At 35.9% G+C, this 21,093-nt stretch overlaps 1 protein-coding gene across 6 annotated transcripts in view; it reads right to left on the bottom strand.

Moving 5' to 3' along the window:
- The window catches only part of WDR7 (WD repeat domain 7), a 276,957-nt gene that overhangs the window by 239,450 nt on the left and 16,414 nt on the right, over window positions 1-21,093 (bottom strand). For 5 of the 6 annotated variants that reach the window (XM_006182769.3, XM_006182770.3, XM_032470552.1 and 2 more), the window contains exons 3-13: window positions 20,254-20,426; window positions 17,798-17,904; window positions 16,210-16,288; window positions 12,997-13,171; window positions 12,337-12,413; window positions 11,404-11,523; window positions 9,370-9,515; window positions 8,920-9,022; window positions 6,632-6,773; window positions 6,140-6,388; window positions 4,942-5,162 (exon numbers count right to left, since the gene is read on the bottom strand). In XM_006182769.3, the coding sequence (XP_006182831.1) occupies window positions 4,942-5,162; window positions 6,140-6,388; window positions 6,632-6,773; window positions 8,920-9,022; window positions 9,370-9,515; window positions 11,404-11,523; window positions 12,337-12,413; window positions 12,997-13,171; window positions 16,210-16,288; window positions 17,798-17,904; window positions 20,254-20,412 (1,578 nt within the window). In that variant the 5' untranslated portion in view covers window positions 20,413-20,426. The remainder of the gene's footprint in view (window positions 1-4,941; window positions 5,163-6,139; window positions 6,389-6,631; window positions 6,774-8,919; window positions 9,023-9,369; window positions 9,516-11,403; window positions 11,524-12,336; window positions 12,414-12,996; window positions 13,172-16,209; window positions 16,289-17,797; window positions 17,905-20,253; window positions 20,427-21,093) is intronic. The other variant, XM_014557674.2, reaches the window with a different exon arrangement.

The following is a 21,093-nucleotide window of genomic DNA, read 5'->3' as shown; positions in this document are numbered from 1 at the left end:
CAGCTTCCCACAAATGAGTTGAAATACCACAATTCTTTTGTTATTATTAAATTCTCGCGATCTTGGTTATTGAACATTTACTACACCTACAATGACTAATTCTGTAATTTGATTCATTCCATTCTACTTCATTTTCTTCTATTTCAACCTGGAAAAGTCACCTAAACATGACAACATCAAGGATATTTTAATAAGAATAAGACATTTAAATTGTGTAATCAGAATAATAATATAATAACTAAAAACTGTGAACCTCAGATCTTTAACTAAAAAGCATTTATGTTCCAAGCTTTTTTTTGATCGCACATCTATTCATTAAAAAAACTTTGTAATGCATTCTCACTGCATGTATATTTATAAATTGTACATGTAATTCTGTGCCACTGTATCATGACATTGTAAAACACACACAAGAACAGTTTTAAAGGACGACTCAGTTTAAATAAACAAATTTCAGATGAAATGAAATCTTTTCTTAAATGTCTTAGTAATGTCGATAACTTCATGTTAGCATTAGCCAATACCTCAAAGCACAATATATATCTTTAGAAAGGCTGCATTGTTAATGATAGTGGATGTAAATACATATTTTATATAAACATGAATTTTGTGCCTGCCCTGTTGCCAAGATTGATCGAATGATCCCTGTTTGAACATCATAATGTGGCTAATGAAAAGATACTTCATTTTCATTGGAAGTATCTTCCATCATCCTCTTCTCTGTCCATGTTGTTAACAGCCCAGTTAAGAATTACACAGTACAATCTGCAGTTCTGCTAAGCGAACACATTTTAACTGGACACACCCCTGGTGAGCGCACTGCTGTGGCCCTCCGTGACGGGGCAGCCCCCCTCTCGGCCCACGTGATATGTGCCTGTTTGATGTATGAAGCAAGAGAGGCACCAGTGTCCTTCCATCTAGGAAATATTCATAAGCTCAATTTCATAAGGTCAAAAAAAGAAATAAGAGCTTTAATATTTTATCCCCGTACCCCGAATAATGTCTCACAGATTCCACTTCAGCACCCACTGCTGCCAATCGACTTAAGCAGTGTAATACACAAATACCATTAAAAAATTTTTTTTGAACTTGTACAGCGTGGATTGAGCCTCTGATCAACTTGTCTAGTACTTCATAGGAAGAACTTATTCCTGAAATTATTCAAAATTATTCAAAATCATTTTCCAAACACTGTGTTAGTTCTTCCCTGGAAGCAATATGCACCAATTAGCATCAAAAGCTAATTAAAAGCAGGGGTTAACAAAACGCAACAGAATTTTTAACCAAGTAAAAACTCTTATTTTGATTTGATGAAAAAATTAAGATAACAGGGGCAGGAAAAGGAAGAGATATTGGACCAAAACAAATATATTCCAAGGCCAATTATTATTTTTCAAATAATTCTGATCCTCAACCAAATGAAGGCTCATTGAATTTTGCCAGTAAATAATCCTCACAGTACATTAGTGCTGAGCAGCAGAATGCCACAAGCTATCACAGGATCTGACAGAGTCAGAATGCACCACCTAGGTCATCCAGCCTGACCTCACGCATTTTACAAGACTTCATTTTAAACCATTCCCAGAAACCTCTTATGTAACCTGTTCCCAAGCATCTGCCATGAATTACAGAAATCAGAGGCAGCTAGTATATCCCACCCACCTCCCCAGCTCCGTGGGGAGGTGATTTTGCTTTCAAACAGTTTCCAATGTAAATTATATATATATATATATATATATATATTCTACTTTTGCTAATTTGTTTTCTAAACTATACTTTTCTTCATATTATTTCAATCTCTTAGCTGTCCAAAACAATTTTTTTCTTTGTCTGAATATTCTCTAAATATATGAACACTAACTACTGTCTCTCCTTTTAAATATGCCCATCATTAGACAAGCTATAAATGACCGGCTTTCACTCATAAATCAACCCCCTATTCTCTTAATCATTATTTCTTACTTCCCAGAACTCTTTCTCTGGAACATAAATGTGCAGTTAAGATGCCTCATTTATCACTTTTAAATACTCTACCTGAAGGGGAAAAAAGAGCCTGTAAATGTTAATTTCATTTCCACACATTCACAAAACTAGATTAAAAAAATTTTTTTACAGAAATCCATAGTTCATCCTTCTTTAAAAAAAAAAAAAAGGTAGAGTTGTTTCTTTAATAGCTATTTTAGAAAATAAGACCATATGGTCCAAACAAAACACTGATTAACCACCTAATAGAACAGTTATGTTCTAATGAAAATAAGACTTTTAAGGACAAGTTTTAATATCTCCATTCATTCACTACATACAAAAGACACTAAAGATATAGTGGAACTCCATTTCTCTTCAACTGCTTCCTTATTAATAAAAGAACAAATAAATATGAAGAATTTAATGTAAGATTAAGAAGATATTACCTATCAAAGAAGAATTTATTTAATAAATGACATTGAGATAATCTGTTACTTTAGGGAAGAACAGATGATTTTTATCCTTTCCTCAACCCACAGACATAAATAAATTTCAGATAGATTCAAGTATTTGATGTTTGCTTCAATTCAGGCATTGTTTTTTAATCAAATTTCATCAAATATCTGGGTAGGGGAAGACTCTAGGATTCAAAAATATGAAAGAAGCTAATAGAAAAAAGATAAATTAGATTATACAGGAATAGAAATTATCTGTAGGTTAAAAATACATTACAAAGAAAACCTACGTTGTCCATTGTTCTTACCGGCTGCGAACATGAGGCACTTAGCACACATACAGTCACATACACCATTCTCACCATCGGGTCTCTGTCTCTAAGAGCTAGGGATTTAATATTGTCAAAGGAAGGCACAAAAAGGTTAGATACCTGACAATCCCATTTTCACAAACTCATGCTGCCCCCTTCTGGATAGGTAACAACACAAGCTCAGTGAGATAAAAGGAAAAGTAATCATTTAAAACTAATCAATTAAAGAACTTAGCCTTACACTGGGAAACATATATATTGTTGGTACATAATTTATTTCGAAACATTTTCCAAAAATTCTGTTCTGAATTAAGTTCTAGCAGCAGAAAAAGCTATGATGATCCAATCATCCACACCAATGAAAGAGGGAAGTAATATCAAATACACATTTACTAAAAGGAAATAAAACATGACACTTAGAGAGGTCACCTCTTTTGCTCCCTTCCATACTTATTCCCATCACTCCCAAAAGGAAACAGAATCTGAAGTTGGTACTTATTTTTCCAGTTCAATTTTAACAATTTTACTACCTATACATGTATCCATAAATATATAATATGGCTGTGCATGTTTTTCTAATGTAAGTAAATGGCATCAGACTGCATTACACACACAAATGTTCCCTGATAAGTAAGACGGAAAGTAAGAGAAGCGGGCAGGGACATGGAGGGGAGAGGTCAGCTGATTCTTATCTGCAAATGCACAGTCCTAGTGTTAGAGATTTAGAGAAGTCTGCTGCTGCCGCACTCCAGAAGCCTCAAAAGTGTCTGCTCTCCTTTCAGCTGCTCTCTTCCTCAGACCCCTCAGGCATTTGGTGTGTCTTTTTGGCCTCCCCAGCCAAATCAGAAATGGTTGCTCTAAACTGGAATAAGATAAATTATCCATTTCGGCATCAAAAAAATTAGGTATTTCAAATTTGCAGTCAGAGGTGAAAAAAACTCATGTTTTACCATGGGGCGTAACTACTGTAAAATGAAGTTTAGGACAGGGGTTCTAAGAGCGCTGTAACTTATGAGTACAATTACAATGATATCTATTTCACTAAAATAGACGTAAAATTACTTATTTAAATAATTGCACAGCAATTTTTCACAGTGATGAAGACAAAAAAAATGAACGACCAAATGAAAGAAAGAAAAAGGCAAAAATCAAAAAAGAAGGAAGAGAATAATTAAGTCCTGAATTTCCAAATCTGTCAGGGGAAAAAAAAAGAGAGAGAGAGCCACACTAGTACTAGGACTTCCTACACCACCACCAGCACCAAGTCAAACGAACTCTAGCGTTGGCAGAACGGGGAGACTGAGGACATAAGCAGAAAGGCCCAGGAAAATTTCCTGGGTTTTGAAATGAGACCCCTTGTGAACACTGCACCAGATACGCACGCAAAATGCTTTTCATTTCAGCAAGACCATAACTGGTGACACTGAATGGACTATGATAAGTGTGAAATATGTGTGCAAGACAGTGTGTGTGCATGCGCTCGCACATGGGTGGGTGTTGGGGAATACTGACTATGCACTTAGGTGGCTGATCACACAAACAAGTTCATGATGAACAAACAGTAAAAGAAATTATGGGTCTACTATTTATCTGTCCTAAGTCCTCCTAAAATCTCCTATTTCTAACATTCATTTGGCTTTTTACACTTGACATCGTGGTCTAACTTACACACACATCACTAAGAAAGCAATCTGCCTCCACAGAGGTATGTGCAAAATTTTTCAAAGTCATTGTCAGTGTCTGTTATAATTTCCCTTGTCACAGTTGTTCATTTAAATGAACTCTGTAAGTATTGATAAGTGTTCTGCTCCTACCAAAATATATGTTCACTATCTTTTTGTTCAGACGGACCTGAAAGTAATGAAATTATAGGATGACTTTGAGGATACTTAAACTATTCTAAAACAGAAAACTGAAACTTCATTAAACATGTTCTAAATTGCTACTATGTTTCCGGGACAAGTCATACTACTTGGGAGCCAATAACAGGAAGAAACACTATGTGCATCGTCTATTTCTATGTGCACAATAGTAAATAATCATAACTTGGCCTAAACATTACACGTTACTGTTATTCAGCTTTAAAATTAAAAGGGCTTCATTAATTCTCTTGTCACATTTTAAGTTACTCTAGATTCCACTCACATTAAACCTGATAGCAATATAACTTGACTCTACCATAGTGAAATAATCTTTTATGATCAACTTACACTACAGTTTTCAGGCGGAACTAGAAGTTGAGTAATCTCGCCACCGTGGACACAGAAGATATGTTTCATTTCTCCGGAAAATATGTCCCAAATTATGACTGAAAAATCCACACCTCCAGATATCAGATATCTTTGATCATAACGAGCCGAGACCTGATGAGGATACAGCAAACATGTGACTTTGTTCCGATGACCACGGAGTGTCCTGTGAGGTGGCCAACCTGTGGATGAGGTTTTAGATTTAAAATGGGAAAATGAAAGTCTCCCAAAGTTTCAATAAACAAAAGCAAACATGAATTGACAGAAGAGCTATACATTTTACCATTAAAAAGGCTTCTATCTTCTAGAACTGCTCTGTCCGATACAGTAGCTACAAACCACATGCGACTACTCAACACCTGCAATGTGGCCAGAGTGGGTCCCTATGTGCCACAAATGTAAAATATACCTGGAACTTCAAGGACTTAGTACCCCCAAAATGTAAAATAGCTCATTAGTCATTTTTATGTTGATTACAAATTGAAATGATAATAGTTTTGCTACACTGGATTAAATAAAATTATGTTATTAAAATTAATTTCACCTGCTTCATTTTTACTTTTTTTAATGTAGCACTTAGAAAATCACATATATTACTACATATATTTCTACTGGACAGCATTGTTCTAAAAGATTACCAGTATTACTGATAATATGATAATTATTAAGTATGCCATAGAGATCCTTAATAATAAATGGAATTATAAACATATATCAAGGAGGTAAAATGGGTTACTTCTTTATTTACAGTCATTACATGGTGTTTATTCCAATAACAGACATTGAGTACAGTTGATTCTTGAACAACACAGATTTGAACTGCGTGTGTCCACTTATACGCAGATTTCTTTCAATAAATATATACATAACACTTCACAGTACACAGCTGGTTGAATCCGAGGATGTGCAACCACGGATACAGAAGGCCAACTGCAAAGTTACATGCAGATTTTCAACTGTGCGGAGGATCAGCGCCCCTAACTCCCTGAGTTGTTCAAGGATCAACTGTAGTGTATTTTATTAAACTCTACCAACTACATTGCACACTAACAACTACACTGATTCACTGCATTTGTTACAAATAAATAGTGCAGACATCGTCAGGTTCATGGTTACAAAGCTCTCAGAACACTTTAGACACTGGCAGGTCTCAGGGTACCTCTGCGGAGCATGTGTTCCCCCTGCAGCAGCTGCACTATGGCCGTCTGTGTGGCAGGTACGATAATGATGCTTCCATCTTCACGGCCACAAACGAGTCGTCCATGCGCTGGGATGTACACACTTGCAGTTACCTTAAGAGGTTCATTACTGTTGGGAATCACACTCAGCTGATCTATAATTCCAGCAGGACAAGGATTCAGTCTGTCAAATGCTTCTTGCAAACTAATAGAAGTTGTCATTTCCAGCCCTGTGGGGATTTTGTTTTGCATAAAGGAAAAACATTTATGCATGTTAGAACAAGAAATTAAATATACAAAAATTAACATGCTTGTGGTTGATTTAATAATGTACCAAAGAATAATAACTGTCATTAACTATAATTCTAAGAAGAAAATGACATATGTACATTATGAATTTGCTATTCAGTGGTTAGTATTTAGGTGGTTAAACGAAAAGAGCTGAGAAATCACAGCACATGATTTACTATTACCTCCTTTACCTTCCTGTTTATCAGGTGTGTCTGATATGTTCCAAATATTCAACCTGCCAGAAGAGTCACCCTGAATTAATAATTTGTGGAAGTATTCCTTGCATCCATAGAAGAACCGAGTAACAGGAGGACAAATTAGCAACTGCAAAAAAAAAAAAAAAATTGTTCCAATATCTTTAGCTATATTTTTAATAAAAATATTTCACACGTTAACATTTCTTCAGATTCGGATGTTAAGTACTTTGCCTCGGTATCAAAGTAAACAAAAAACGTATATTTATAGAATGAGTACTCAACAATTTTTAATTAATTTTGTAGCACTAATACACATGTCAACTAATACTCAAATCCAGTACATCGTATAACACAGACATTCAAAGAAATGAAAACTACATTTATATCCTTTCTCTAGAATTAATACTTATATTCTTTTTTCCTGCTTTATAAAAACTGATTATTTGGGGGGAGGGTATATCTCAGTAGTAGAGTGCATGCCTCGCATGCACAAGGTCCGGGGTTCAATCCCCAGTACCTTCATTAAAAAATAAATAAGTAATTTTAAAAACTGATTACGCACTGCAATGCAATTATTTAATTGTCTGCTATTAAGCAACTAATACAAAGATATACCACTCTTTACCAAAAAGGAAAGTCTCCACTTAAAAGGTCAAAAGGGGAGAACTGGCTAATCTGAGCTTTCTGCCTGCCCCTGATTAGTTTAGTTTTGCTGCTATTCCTAGTGACTACCAAAGTGGTAGAAATAGAGGACTCCTTTTTAATTTTTAATTAGAATATTCTTCAGCTAACAGCACAACACTTTACTTGGTCACATTTACACTTAAACCTAGCCTGATACATTAGCTGAAAACCGCTAGGAACAGAAACCACTTATTAGGGTCTCATGTGTACTTTCATTTTTAAAACAAATTATTTTTCTGTTTAAGATCCTGTGCCTCACATGAGATCACTTATTTCAAAATATTAAACAGTGGTAGCCTCCTAAATTTAAAATTTAGATTATTAATGTACAAAAACTTGAGTATTAAAGCATAGACGCTTATCCTGAAAAGGAGTGAAAAACAGACTTCAGTGTTTACAGTTATAGTTAACAAATAATCTATTTACCATATTCAGTATTAGTTGTTTCTTTAAAAGCACTAGCTTATAGAAATTACATGCATTAAGCATAATCAATTTGATTTAACTTAACGTCTGAAAATAACTGAAAGTTTTAATTGATAAACAACATGCTTAACCAGGAAAAGTTGCCACAACAGTTGTAACAACCAGTATTCCATATTTTAATGTGAATCTCACACCACATAACACATGTATTTTAACTTAAAATGTATTAGGGAGCTGATACTTAAAGAAACGTGATTTAAAAAAAGAAATGTGCTATGGATTTGCTTTATTTTATGTATTTTTTTACATGTCATTATCCCTTAGTTTAAACAGAAGGGACTGTCTAGTTTGGAGAGAAGTAGGAGTTTAAGTTAAGAGAAAAAGGGGCAGGTTATAGAGAACCTTAACTGTACAGACACGTCTACATTATGTATATTCAAAATATTCACAGAAAAAATAATTCTCTCCCTTCACCATCTCCTCCACATAAAGATGGAACAAAATGTTCAGAACGGAAAAGCTACGGAAACCCAGAACATAAGCAAAGGAAACTGTATTTCTAAAACCAGTTTCTTAATTAGTACTCAAAGAATATAGAGTTGGAAACCTAGTACTAAGCATATTTCAACTTTAAATTGATTTAAGTAGGTTTTTAGAAATCATAATAAACTTTGGGGTTTTTTTTAGATAAGAAATGTCTTTATTCCTTATTTATAATCCTAATGATTTAAATCACAATGCCTTGTTCAAATAATGGGGAGATATCGCAATGCCTTGTTCAAATAATGAACTATTATTAGTCACCATTACTACATAATTATTTTTATCCTTCTAAAATCACATCTGTCATTATGTTTATAACTGTATGGTAATGTAAAACAATTTATATCATCAATATGAATTTCACTGAAAAGTCATTGCCACTTTGTTGTCAGTATAAAATTATTTTTACTCTTAAAGAAAGGTGAATGCTCTATTAGGGGCATATTACATGTAAATCTAAAAATTGTGCTAATATTGACCATGTTAAAATGTTTTACATCATCAAACAGTGCCTCGAATTGTACTGAGTCTTTCAAATGCTTAGCTACCAAAAGACGCCAATAAATACAGTTGTGAAAATTTTTCAATGTAACTACCAATTATAAATGATAGAATTTTACCTCTTTATCTGTTCGATCCAAGAGGCTATGTTGTACAGGAGGAATTAAATTTTCAACTGCTTTCCCCACATCACTGCGGAATGAATCACTAGCTGGAAGGCAACTGAAAATGATAAAAATATAACATGCAGTAAAAATATTGACATTAAATATTTTATCATACCACATGATGAGGTTTTTCTGACAGTGGACAAAACATGGATTTTTTAAGTTATGCTTAATCTAACATAGGCATTAAATTAAATAGTTAATGTTATTAGAATACCCTACTTCAAATAAAAATCCACTTAATTTTTGTGCTTAGAAGTTAAACTGTCATTACAAATCTAACTTCTCAAATGTTTTACCTAAATTAAATATTTATACTTTCTATATTTTTATACTTTGAGATTACAACCCAAATTTGGAATCTTTTTCTTTTGATTAAAGTTCTTATTAGTTATTAAATACCTGGCAGGTAGTTTGTAAATATAACTTTGCCCATTTTCAGTCCAAATGATGACCCTGTCTGCGGACACAAAGTCACCTCCAGTCCACGTCTGCCCGTTTTCACTGGGACCCGAACACAGCAGGGAGTAGTCGCCAGCATCGAAGACCTGCAAGGAATAAGAAATTCACAGTCTGGTCTATGTTGGTGTCATTTAAGTAAAATGCAGTGACATTTCAATTAAAAATAAATAAAAACTTCTGGAAATATATTTAAGAACCTCAGGCCTTTACAGTTCGCTACCTCAGTTAAAGACATTTTGAGCACTGGGGCACAGTCACCTTCAGCAGGGAAAGCACCACGAGGTGCCCAGCTGGGTGCGGCCTCCAGTGGTCACGCAGCAGACTGTGACGAGTGGGGCAAGGGTGTGTCCCTACACACAGACAGGAACCCTCAGCCCTTCACATCTAAAGGGAGGAGCAAGCCCCCCAAAATGACAAGCAACCAACCCCTAGAATGCATGGCTATGCCTCCTGTTTTATTTCTATGTCCAGTAACAATGTTTCTAACCAAAAACTACCACCAGAGTATCTCCTCCTTAACAGGGGATTAGCTCACTTTACCCTAATTCACCAATGTGTTAATAGTGTAAATAGGAAGTTAACAGACTCAGTTTTATTGTTAATAATTCTCACATATAAAAGCCAAGTCCCTATAATTTCATCAGAAAAACAGGCTACTGACCTTCTGGGGCCTCACATTAATAAGACACATCAAAGTTCGTAAAGTGCCTTTACAATCATTTTCTCATACGACCCTTAGAATCACTGCAGGAGGCAGGCAGGCAGGAACTGCTACGAACAAAAACCTGACACAGTTAAGGGCTACATCACCTGCTCAAGGTCACGCGTCCAATAAGTGACAGAGCTGGGAGTAAAACCTTTGTCTTATAACATTTTTCTACCACTCTCAATTTTCTGATAAAAGTGCATTCTGTATTGCTAAAACACTTCCCCAGGAGGAATGAGCAACTCAATGGTCCAGAGTTTTTATTTTATTTTTCTTTAAGGAAACAACAATGAAGTTGCTTATAAAAAGCCTTGAAATCGGAATAAATCTTAGCAGAATTTACCATGATTTGCTATAATACTTACCAGTATATAATATTAGCACAACAAGAAGAACTAAGAAAAGCTCTGGAATAAAAATAAAATTGTCTAACTAATGTCTGCAGCCAACGGTCAGTAGGACCTGAGGCCTGTCAAACCAACTGAATAAGCTTGGAAGCGGATCTTCCCCTAAGTGAGCCTTGGATTGAGACGGTCATCCTGGTCAAAACCTTGATCGACATCTGTGAGAGGCCCTGGGCCAGAGGCACCCAGCTAAGCCACGCCCGGCTTTCCGACCCACAGAAACTCAGTGATGATATATATATTTTTTTGTTTTAAACCCTAACGTCTGAAGTAATTTGTTAAACAGAATTAGGTAACTAATATACCACCTCTCAGAGAGCTGTGATGATTAAAAAAATAATACACGGCAAGCTTTGAAAACTATGCTAGGCATAGAGCAATTCATCAAAACTCGCTGACTCTTCGTCTTTCATGGAAATTGCAAAGTCTGGCAATGTGGAAGTAATGTACTCCTCCACCACTGGCTCTCAAGTGCCAGAAGGCCTTCCTGACTCCAAAATGTCAGATAAAAATGGCAACTGGGGATAACAACAACCTACAAAGATACGTCCAGCCTGCAGAAAACTCACTAACCATTGCTCACGCTGGTACTGACAGGACAATGAATAAAACAGTAGCAAAGGTAGGCGTTGAGGTCAATAGAACTAATAGTTATTAACTGACTCACTCTATGAACCCAAACAAAAAAGACAACTTTGTATAGCCAGATCCCATACCTCAAAACATGATATCAAAATCAGACATGAATTCCAAGCAGTTAAAACATTCTACCACCAAGCTGCTCCTACAGTCATCTTTGGAAGTCTGACAAGCCAACATCATGAAGAGTAAAAACACCATTTCCTACTTGTGTAGTTATCTTACCCTCCAATACTTGGAGCACACGACCAAAAGTGACCTTTGAGTGAATGCACAAAAAGAGATGCTTTGGCAATTCTGACAGTAAATTGGTTTGGATTCCTCCTCAAATATTGGCTCAGTATCCTAAAAAGAGAAAGACTTGTTAAAACTTTAGGATTGGCTTGGTTGTCAATTAAAATGATTACACAATGATAAAGAAAACAAAATGAAATAAAAGCAACACTTGATATGTTCATCATTTTAGCCCCTCATATAAGGTAGTAAAAAGCAGCAAAAATACACTCTAAAGTCACCTGGGCACAACATGTTTGCTACAAAGCTACTCAAGATTAAAATACTAATGAGAGTCAGAATCACCACTGGCGATGACAGATAATAAAAATTTGAGGCAATCCTAATTTTTGTAGTTACACGTGCTCGTTGGTTTAAAAAAAAAAAAATCAGTCCTCCAGTTTCTCCCAGATTCAACGTCTAAAAATTCCCTAAGGAAAGAGATTAGTATCAATACTGCCAGAAAATTGATCTGCCTTTCTTACTGGTAAAACGTAACAAGGAATTCAAGTCCAAAACACTAGTAGAACTCAAATCGACTTCCTATCCTCTTCATGGTAGTGTGTTTTAGTTTTCCCCCTCAAGCTAACTACCTTCTAACTTCAAATTTAGACAGAGGCCTTTGTCTGTTTCTCTACTTCATATCGTGTACAATATGTTTCTCTACTTTGTATCCTTGATAAAGCGGATGTCTACCATCAAAAGGGAAAAAAAATTATTCATGTACAGAGACAGCATACTAGAGGAATCTTTTATACTATGTCAAGGCTACTGAAAACAATAGCGTTGTCTTTTCTTTTTAAGTGAAAACGGGAATCCGCAGTAAAATGTAAGACTCCATAAGAACAAAAACAGAGAAGTCACTCCCAGTCCCATTTGGCTCACCTGCATGCCACTTATTTCAGAGGTAACAATCCACACCTTCAAGATGCCCGTCACTGAGAGCGCTACCACAGTGTCCTCTATGCAGAGAGGGAGGAAGCCAGTTACAAGCACAATATGCTTTCTTGCTAAATCGCAACATGGTTACAACAGTGACATGGGACACGTTTGCTTTAATGACATTAAATAATATCATGATTTACAATAGAATAAAAATAATTCTATATTTTATGAGATTTCAGGAAACAGATTTTAAAACAAGTTAATGGAGATGATCAAAAATTTGGAGTTCAAGGAAAAGGTGTTTTTAGCTCCTGGATTTCTTTTTTCTAATCAATACATTTTAATAACTTCAAATATTCTTCATTACAGTGTTAACACATAACTTTTGTTCTTCAGAATTCACTTTTTATCATTTATCACAGATGAGCAGAGTCTCTTTATCTTTTCTCTTTCCCCCTTTCCCACCTACCTTGCCTGCCTTTGAGACATTTTGTTGCATACTACAGTCTCCACAGATGTGATCAAGAGAAAGACATGCTACAAAACCTAAATTCATAAGCTTTGGGTAGAGAAGCAATCACCACACCACTGTAATATTCGTGAACTTGGAGAGGGAGGGGAACCGTGACTCAATGCGGAAGTTCCTAAGGGCACACTGACCTTGTGTTCGGTGGGATCGGATAATACTCATGGAGCTAATCCAGTCTGGAGCTATCTTTGATACTAAGGAGTACAGCACCTCAAGGCTGGTGGCGTCCACAACGAGGATTTCAGGATAATGGCCGTGGCACAGGAGCCTGCCTTCCTTCTGATTTCCCACAGAGAACTGGTAGAACTAAAAGGAGAAAGATTTGTAAATGTTTTCCTTTACTTTAGACACTTGATTCACTTGCATTCCCCAAGCTTATTATGATGCTCAGTTTCTTCAGTGATATTTCCAGACAGGTACAACACATTATAGATTATACGCACCTATGTGCACATGTATGCATCCATCAAGTTACATTAATTTTGAAAATATTTAACAAAAATTATTCTTTTCCTAACATCTTATCCTCCCTTTCGAAGTATTTTAGAGCAGAATTCATGATAATTCTTCTTTTTCATCCTCCTGCAGCACCTAAAACAGGACTGTTGAATGAATTAATAAAATATTTGAATAAAACCAGCTTCACAAATGAAAGCAAAAGGGTAGCTCAGGTGGGTCACAAATACAGTATGAGTTTTAGGCAATAAGTGAGTATAGGCTTATAATTACTAGTTATAACTAAAAAAATTTAGAAGCAAAGATGCTATTAAAATATAATCAGAAGTGAATTCTGAATAATCTAAGTGTGTTGTTTTAGACTAGCGTGTGTGACAACCATTACAAACCATTCTCACACTGCACATTTACACCCTGTGGAAGAAAAACAGAGGAAGAATCAATACAATCATGTCACTCACGCCAAGAATAACTCAAAAGGATAAGATGGGTTTCCATCAACCAAAAAGCAGAGAAAGAATAACTATCAAAACAAGACCAACAACTTATCATAGGGCCTGTCTTTCCTTGGCCTCAAAAAAAAGCAACTCTCTTAGTGGAATGATTCTCCTACAGGATTTTTATGAGGTGAAGATACACAGTATCCAGACTACCACTTTCCAAGGGACTGGACCTTATACAGATCACATGAGGGCAAGCTGGGCACTGCACAAAGGGCCACACTGTAACCACTCCACAGCTGGGGAAATAAGAAACTCAGTCTGCTTCCCATCCTCGTCAGTCCCATGCTTAGAGCTCAATGCAGTATGTGAAGAAGACAATCTTTTCTCAAGTATGGAGCACCCTGTACGTGGAGTACAACTTCTTAAAGACATACATTGATCACGGAGCATAGTAACTCAGCGCAAGGTAACACGACTAAAATTCCCAGAGGGGATCTAAGAAAATGCAGACTACCACAGAGGGCATCTCTAGACCTCAGAAGGTTGAGCCAAAAGACATGACACGCAATCTGGGCTCCCAGGGACTGCCAGGCACTCGCATATAATAATGTGACCGTCGGTAGCCTTGACCCACATAAGGGGAGGAGGTGTGAAGGAGAAAGGGATGGCTGCAGAGAATCAGCCTTTGTCAGTGCTCATCCAACACCAGCCAGGAAAGACATGTGCACTGCCGTCACAAGGGAAGGGCTCTCCTCTGGGGGCAAGGATATCTTATTAGACCTGCCTGCCTAAGTGCCTCTCACTTTTGCTTTAAAGTTATACTCCCAATCTTCTGAACACTAATTTAATTTCCAAGACACGTTGATGTGGGCAAAGAAGGTGTCCTTAATAGAGAAATAGGCTTTCCAAATATTAAAAAGGAATGCCCCCATGTGATGATTCAATAAGTTGGCATTTCCTTGTGATTTCAGTAACTGCCAGTATCATCAAGGTTTATCATTTCCACATACATAAAAAACAACCTGCTTCTGGACCTGAGAGGGTGAGGATCACATGGGAAACAACTGCCACACACTAGTAAACGTGCCAAAAAGGCATGACTTCTGTTCATCAAGGCTTAATACGGGATCTAATAAATAGCAGGCACTAAAACTACATTTAATAAATAAAGATAATTTTTTCTAAGATACACAGCACTTTTAAATTGTAAAATTATACAATAGTCAAAATATTTATATCCAATGAGTTTGATATTTATACACAATTTTTCAACTATAATAAATTATAAAGTCAATGATACAAACCTTGATGATTCTTCATATGATTAAAAAAATAATACATGCCCTTTAAATAAAAAGCATATGCCCTTAACAGTATTAAAGAAGCAGTATTTAAAAGGCCTTTGCCAGGGCAAGAAATGGTCACTAAAGGTCTACATCACACCAACCACCACCTCCCTCCAGACATTTTCCATTGCTTTTCTAATTTGTGTTAGCACAGATTTTCTTCCCCAACAAATGATTTTATTTGCTTATTTGAAGGGAGACAGTAGGATATACAAGAAAGAACAGAGTCCCTACAGTCAGACAAAGCTGATTTGGGATCCTAGTGGCAGGAATGACTCACTACCAGACTAGGGCAAGTCATCTGATCACTCTGGCCCTCAGCTTCCTTATATGTAAAATGATACTCTCCTATCTAATTTGTAAGAATACCGTGAGGACTAAGTGAGGCATCATACAAGAAACGCCTATATAATATTTCCTAAAACTTGAGATCTCTTCTCTTCTCTTCACTCTCCTTCCCCACTGAGAACATAAACCACCTTTTCTATATACCTTGTAATTCTCCCAACACTCAACACAGTAATGATGAGTAAACTGAAGCACGAAGAATTTGGCAACTATGAAAGAATAAGGAAGAATACCAGGAATGTTACATGAGAAGCTATCAATTCCTGTAAGCCAGGCATATGAAATAGTCATTTTTTCTGCAGTTGTGAAGGCAAAACATGTATCCAAGGACCAACTGCACACAAACAATGAAAAAGGATCATCCAGAAAGTGCACTGTGTCAATCACAAGTGGAATCCTTAAGGCTATAGCAAGAAACAGTTTCATTATTGAGGATCTAGAACACTTACCCAACCAGTAAAGGGGCTCTTACTTGGATGCCCAGTAGAGCCAGAAAGAGCAGAAGCAGCAGTGGCAATGGCTTACCTTACATCTTCCCCCATCAGTCTCCTCCCCTTTCATTTTCCTCTCCCCCTAGACCATTTTTTGAGGAAACGTTTACTACTCTAACTCTAGTCTTTTTGTCATATTACCCACCCTTACCTGTTTTTCATACAAAAATATAGGCCCAATGTTTAAAATAACATTTTTAAAATTGTCCACCTGAAATAAATTGTGCTGACTTGGACAAGTTACAGAAATAGATACTAACCTGTATGCCAGTATGTGTGCAAGCTAATTTTGTGAATTCAATACATCTGCCATCATTCACATCCCAGAGGCACATCTCTCTATAAAACAGAATAACAGCTAACTTCAAATCTGAGTTTTAAAAGCACTGTTCAACTTTGTCACAGTGGTTTAAAATTAACCTTCCAGTACAAGTGATATATTTCAGAAAAAGGAACATATAGTCATTATTGCTGTTCACCCACCATCCTAAACTCCCCTCCAATCTAACCACCCCCACCTCAGTCCATATTCTTTCTGGGCACGTTGTAGGGTTGCACTTCCTGGCTCCCCCTTTAGCTGGTGGAGTCTTGAGAGTAGTTCCAGCTATGAGACTTGCCAGAACTCTCCTCTTCCCCAACCTCCACTCCAGGCAGCGGCTGCTCCCTCATCCTCAGTCTCAGAGTAAGGATAATGAGGAAGCAGAGAATAGCCCCAAGTGATATATGAAGGGCAAGTGACAAACACAAGAAATAAACTTTTAATTTAAACCACTGACATTTCCCACTGGTTATCAACATAGCTAGAAAATTTAGCACTGCAAAAAAACAAAACTTAAAGTCAACTGAATTTCATATCTTTGCAAATTAAATACAATATTCCAGTTCTGATTCTGTATTTATTGCAGAAGTTTTATTGAGTGCATACCAAAAAAAAAGCTTTATCTCAAATTAAAGATACAACATTCAAAATCAGAAATGTCAATATGCCTTGCCTTTTAAAAAGATAAGATTTATTTAACAGAAGACAACAGTCTTAAAATGCAATGATCTTGATATTACTGGGATTTTCTTTAGGATAACTTTTCCTGTATCTTATATGGTATAAATTTTTCAAAGGACACTGACTTGATCTACTTGGAATATGCATTCTAATATGAATTATCAGGTAACTGACCAAAAGGTACTATATTTTTACCTGATGCTGCCTCCAGTTATAGAAGGTTCTTTTCAAATTCATAAATTATGGGAAGTAGAAGGAACAACTTTTTAAATAATCCTCTTCCAGGTTCCCAACTATCTTTAATAACATATTATGTAAATATACAATTTTCTAAACAACATAAAAGCTTTTTTTTTTAATTCCCCACACTCTGGACAACTGCTGTCCAACGACCTACATCTCCAAAAGCAAGTTATTATTGCAAGACTTAGGAAGTTAGTGTATTACCATACATCAATGTAACTGTATGAACTTTTAAATGGCTTCATCTTCCAAATTTATGCTAGCCTAGCATCACTGAGGTTTTTTAAAACCTTCAAAGTTGTCTGCCAACTCAGTAAAAATGCCATGGAGATTAATGACCGTGCTTTAACTTTAATGGTACTCTGAATTTCTCAAAAGCAAGGCAAAGACATAACCATAAATTACAATAAAGGTATTATAAAAATCATTAATAAAGATAAAATTCATTTTTAAAACATATTTCAAATCTCTTTAAGTTGAGACAACTGAGGCATTTATTTAAAAGACATTCCAAAAGAAAAGAAAAAAATTCCCTACTTACTGTGGCACTGGGACTATTTGCAATATAGACTCATAAGGAGAAAAGTGAATAAGAAAACACTTACCCACTCTCAGATGCACTCACAATATACTGTTTGTCACTAGAAGCACAAGCTTTAGACAAGCAGGTGATTGAAGCTGTGTGACCAAACAACAGTGCTCGAGGATTCACCTAGAAATACACAAATACGTTGATATAAGTACCTAATTTTTAAAAAGTAATCATTTTTAGGAATCCTGTTAAATATTCAATATAAATATACAGATACAGATTTGAGAAGAATTGCTCAGAACACCAAAAACTAAGGGCAGCAAAACAGTGATCCCCCACCAATGTAATGCCGACAATCACCCCACCAAGTTCTCAGGCCAAAAGTGAAAAAAAAAGAGGTGACATTACTTGCCCAATTTCATACAGAGTGATGGAACCAGAACGCAAACCAGGGCAGTGTCAAGCACTTAGATACAGTACATTGAGAAATCAGGTTAAGGACATAAATTAGTATAAAAAGTAAAATAGTTCAACCTTACTTATTTTTAAAATAATACTTTCCATGATATGAAAGCATGTTTATCTCTAGACTGACATCCCCAAACGTAAAAACTACAGGACAAGCACCCTACTGAATGCTGAGACCAATGCTAATTATCAGGAACTAAGAGTGACCTCCACAGACTAATGATTTAGTGACATAGTGCCTGATAGAAAGGATGACTTAATACCTACTCTTCCAAAATAGTCTGGCAGTCAGCCTCCAAATTCATCTCCCTTGTACCAAGTGTCAGACTATCACTTCAGGTTACTTCAGGGCCTTAGGTTATGTCAGGATGCATTTCTTAATTAAATATTTAATGCAACCAAATATTATTCATAAGATGTACAAGATATAAAAAATATGTAACCATATACTGAATACCCAGTTTAAAAAAAATAGAATTTGATCAATACTTTTAAAGCCCTTTTGTACCTCTCACAATATCCATTTTGGAAACAATTTATCCTAATTCATTAGAAAAGCTTTTTTTTAACATTTTTTTATTGAGTTATAGTCATTTTACAATGTTGTGTCAATTTCCAGTGTAGAACACAAGTTTTCAGTTACACATGAACATACGTATATTCATTGTTGCATTCTTTTTCGCTGTGAGCTACCACAAGATCTTGTATATATTTCCCTGTGCTATACAGAAAAGCTAAATTGTTCCAAATTAAATATGCCATGAGAAGAGTACTGAGATTTTTCTATAGTTCTGGTATGTGACTACTGAAGCAATTTTCCAAATCAAAATCATCTTAGCCATCTTTTGCATGGTTATAATCAAAAGAAAAATACAACCACTCTTTGTGGTTAGAATAGGCTTAGAATTTTCTCATAAATTCAAATTTTCTCATACATCCAATCCCATTTCTATGCAGAGATTCCTCCACTGGAAAATATGTTCTTGGTCAATTCTCTAACGTCCCCCAGGAAAATCAAATTCCCCAATTGTAGGTTTTATTTTCAATGTACATGGCTTTGCTAGAAAATTCCATTTTTAGCCATAATAGAGTAACTAGAACTGGACGGTACTCCCACCAAAATCTAAAATAATGAACAAAAATCATAGAATGAAGTATAAAGCCAAATAATCATTGCAATAAAGGCAAAAAAAGCATCTGACAAAATTCAGTATCCTTTCATGATGAACAACTCTCAACAAACTGGGTGCAGAAGGAGCACACCCCAGCATAATAAAGACCGCATAGGACAAGCCCACCACGATAACATGCTCAACAGTAAGAAGCTAAAAGCCTTTTCCCTAAATGTTCTAAATCTGACTGTGATGATGGCTGTGCAACTGTGAACAGAGTAAAAATCATTACACTGTATACTTTAAATGAGTTAATTGTATGACATCTAAATTTTATCTCAATAAGACTGTTCCCCTCCAAAAAAACTACTTAACAAATCAACTTTCTAGCCCCTATATTCCACACCAGCTACCACCCTTTCTCTGTTCCCCCTTACAGGAAAACTCTTGGGGAGAAGGGAGGTTAAAATATGGGAAAATACAGTGTGTCCACAGAGAGGGCCCAGGAGCAGAGCAAAGGGAGCACTCGCAGCAAAGAAGAATGGCAGTTAAATACAAGGTGACTTTTAAAATAAATACAACAAAATGTACATCTTACAAAAAGTTTTGCTCTCTTCAAGACAGTCACCTTAGAAGGTATAAACGTTCAAAACTGTTTTTTAATATCTTTTTGGAAACCTCCTTTAATATGGATAGAAATCTTTTGAAAAACCTCAGATGTAACCTACTATGCCACTTATGGTAGATATTACAATTCAAAATAGCCAAAAGCCAGCAGAAGTCAATTCTGATGAATAATGTAAATAATCAATCTGCAATTACCAATTTTAGTCAAAATGCATCCCACAGAAAATATACTGTAAGGCCAAGTCTTATTCTGGATCTGTGCTGTTTTGTATTAAGTAGTTTCTTGTACATGAAAAGTGCAATCAGCATTTCAAATACTCACTTCCAAGTCTACTGAAAGATCCCAGAGACATATTTGTCCATCATGGCATCCAGTCACGATCGTGGCCCCATCATCTGTCAAAAGCACTGCTGAGATGCAGTGTGTTGGTGCTTTGCGACCCCAAAGAACAATGGGTAGAACAAGGCTGTTTCCGGCCATTTGTGCTTTCAAACCTGGAAATGTTATAAGAATGATGTCAAATATTACAATATTTCCTTCTAAAACATATCATACATTTTCATTATGAAGCCAACTTGAAATTCCCAAGTGCCAAAAATTCCTTTAAACGTTGTATATAAATAAAAGACACATATATAAAAATATATAAAATCTAATTAAAATCTCACTCCTCACAACAAATCACGCAGTAAGTACTACTCACTCCTCTTTCACACATAAAGACAGTGAGTCATAAAGAGTCACAAAGTGAAAAGCAAAAAGCCCAACTCAGAACCCAGGCGGCCTGACTTAGAACCTGCGGTCTTACTCACTCTGCTTTGCTACCAGTGGCAAATGATCTCCAAATCTTGTTAAGACCCAAATGCAGCAATAAATAACAATGTCCAAGAAAAACTGAGTGTTGTTTCACAGTGTCCTCATCATTAAAAAGAGTATTGTTCACTGAAAAACTCATTCGCCATATTTCCCACACAGCCATCGTATCTCAAAGTCACAAAGTGTATTTTACGGTAAACTCTGAAACTTGAGGGGAAAAGAATTTCACTTTAAACTCTTTTCTGTGTAACAAAAATTTAGTTCTGACTAAAGTATTTAAATGTGAGATGAATAATCAATGAAGCAGTGTATACTAGACTACACCTTCTGTAGCACAAATATAAG

Source organism: Camelus ferus, chromosome 30 (genome assembly GCF_009834535.1).
Source record: "Camelus ferus isolate YT-003-E chromosome 30, BCGSAC_Cfer_1.0, whole genome shotgun sequence".
NCBI lineage: Eukaryota > Metazoa > Chordata > Mammalia > Artiodactyla > Camelidae > Camelus > Camelus ferus.
This window is presented reverse-complemented; position numbering and strand designations above follow the sequence as displayed.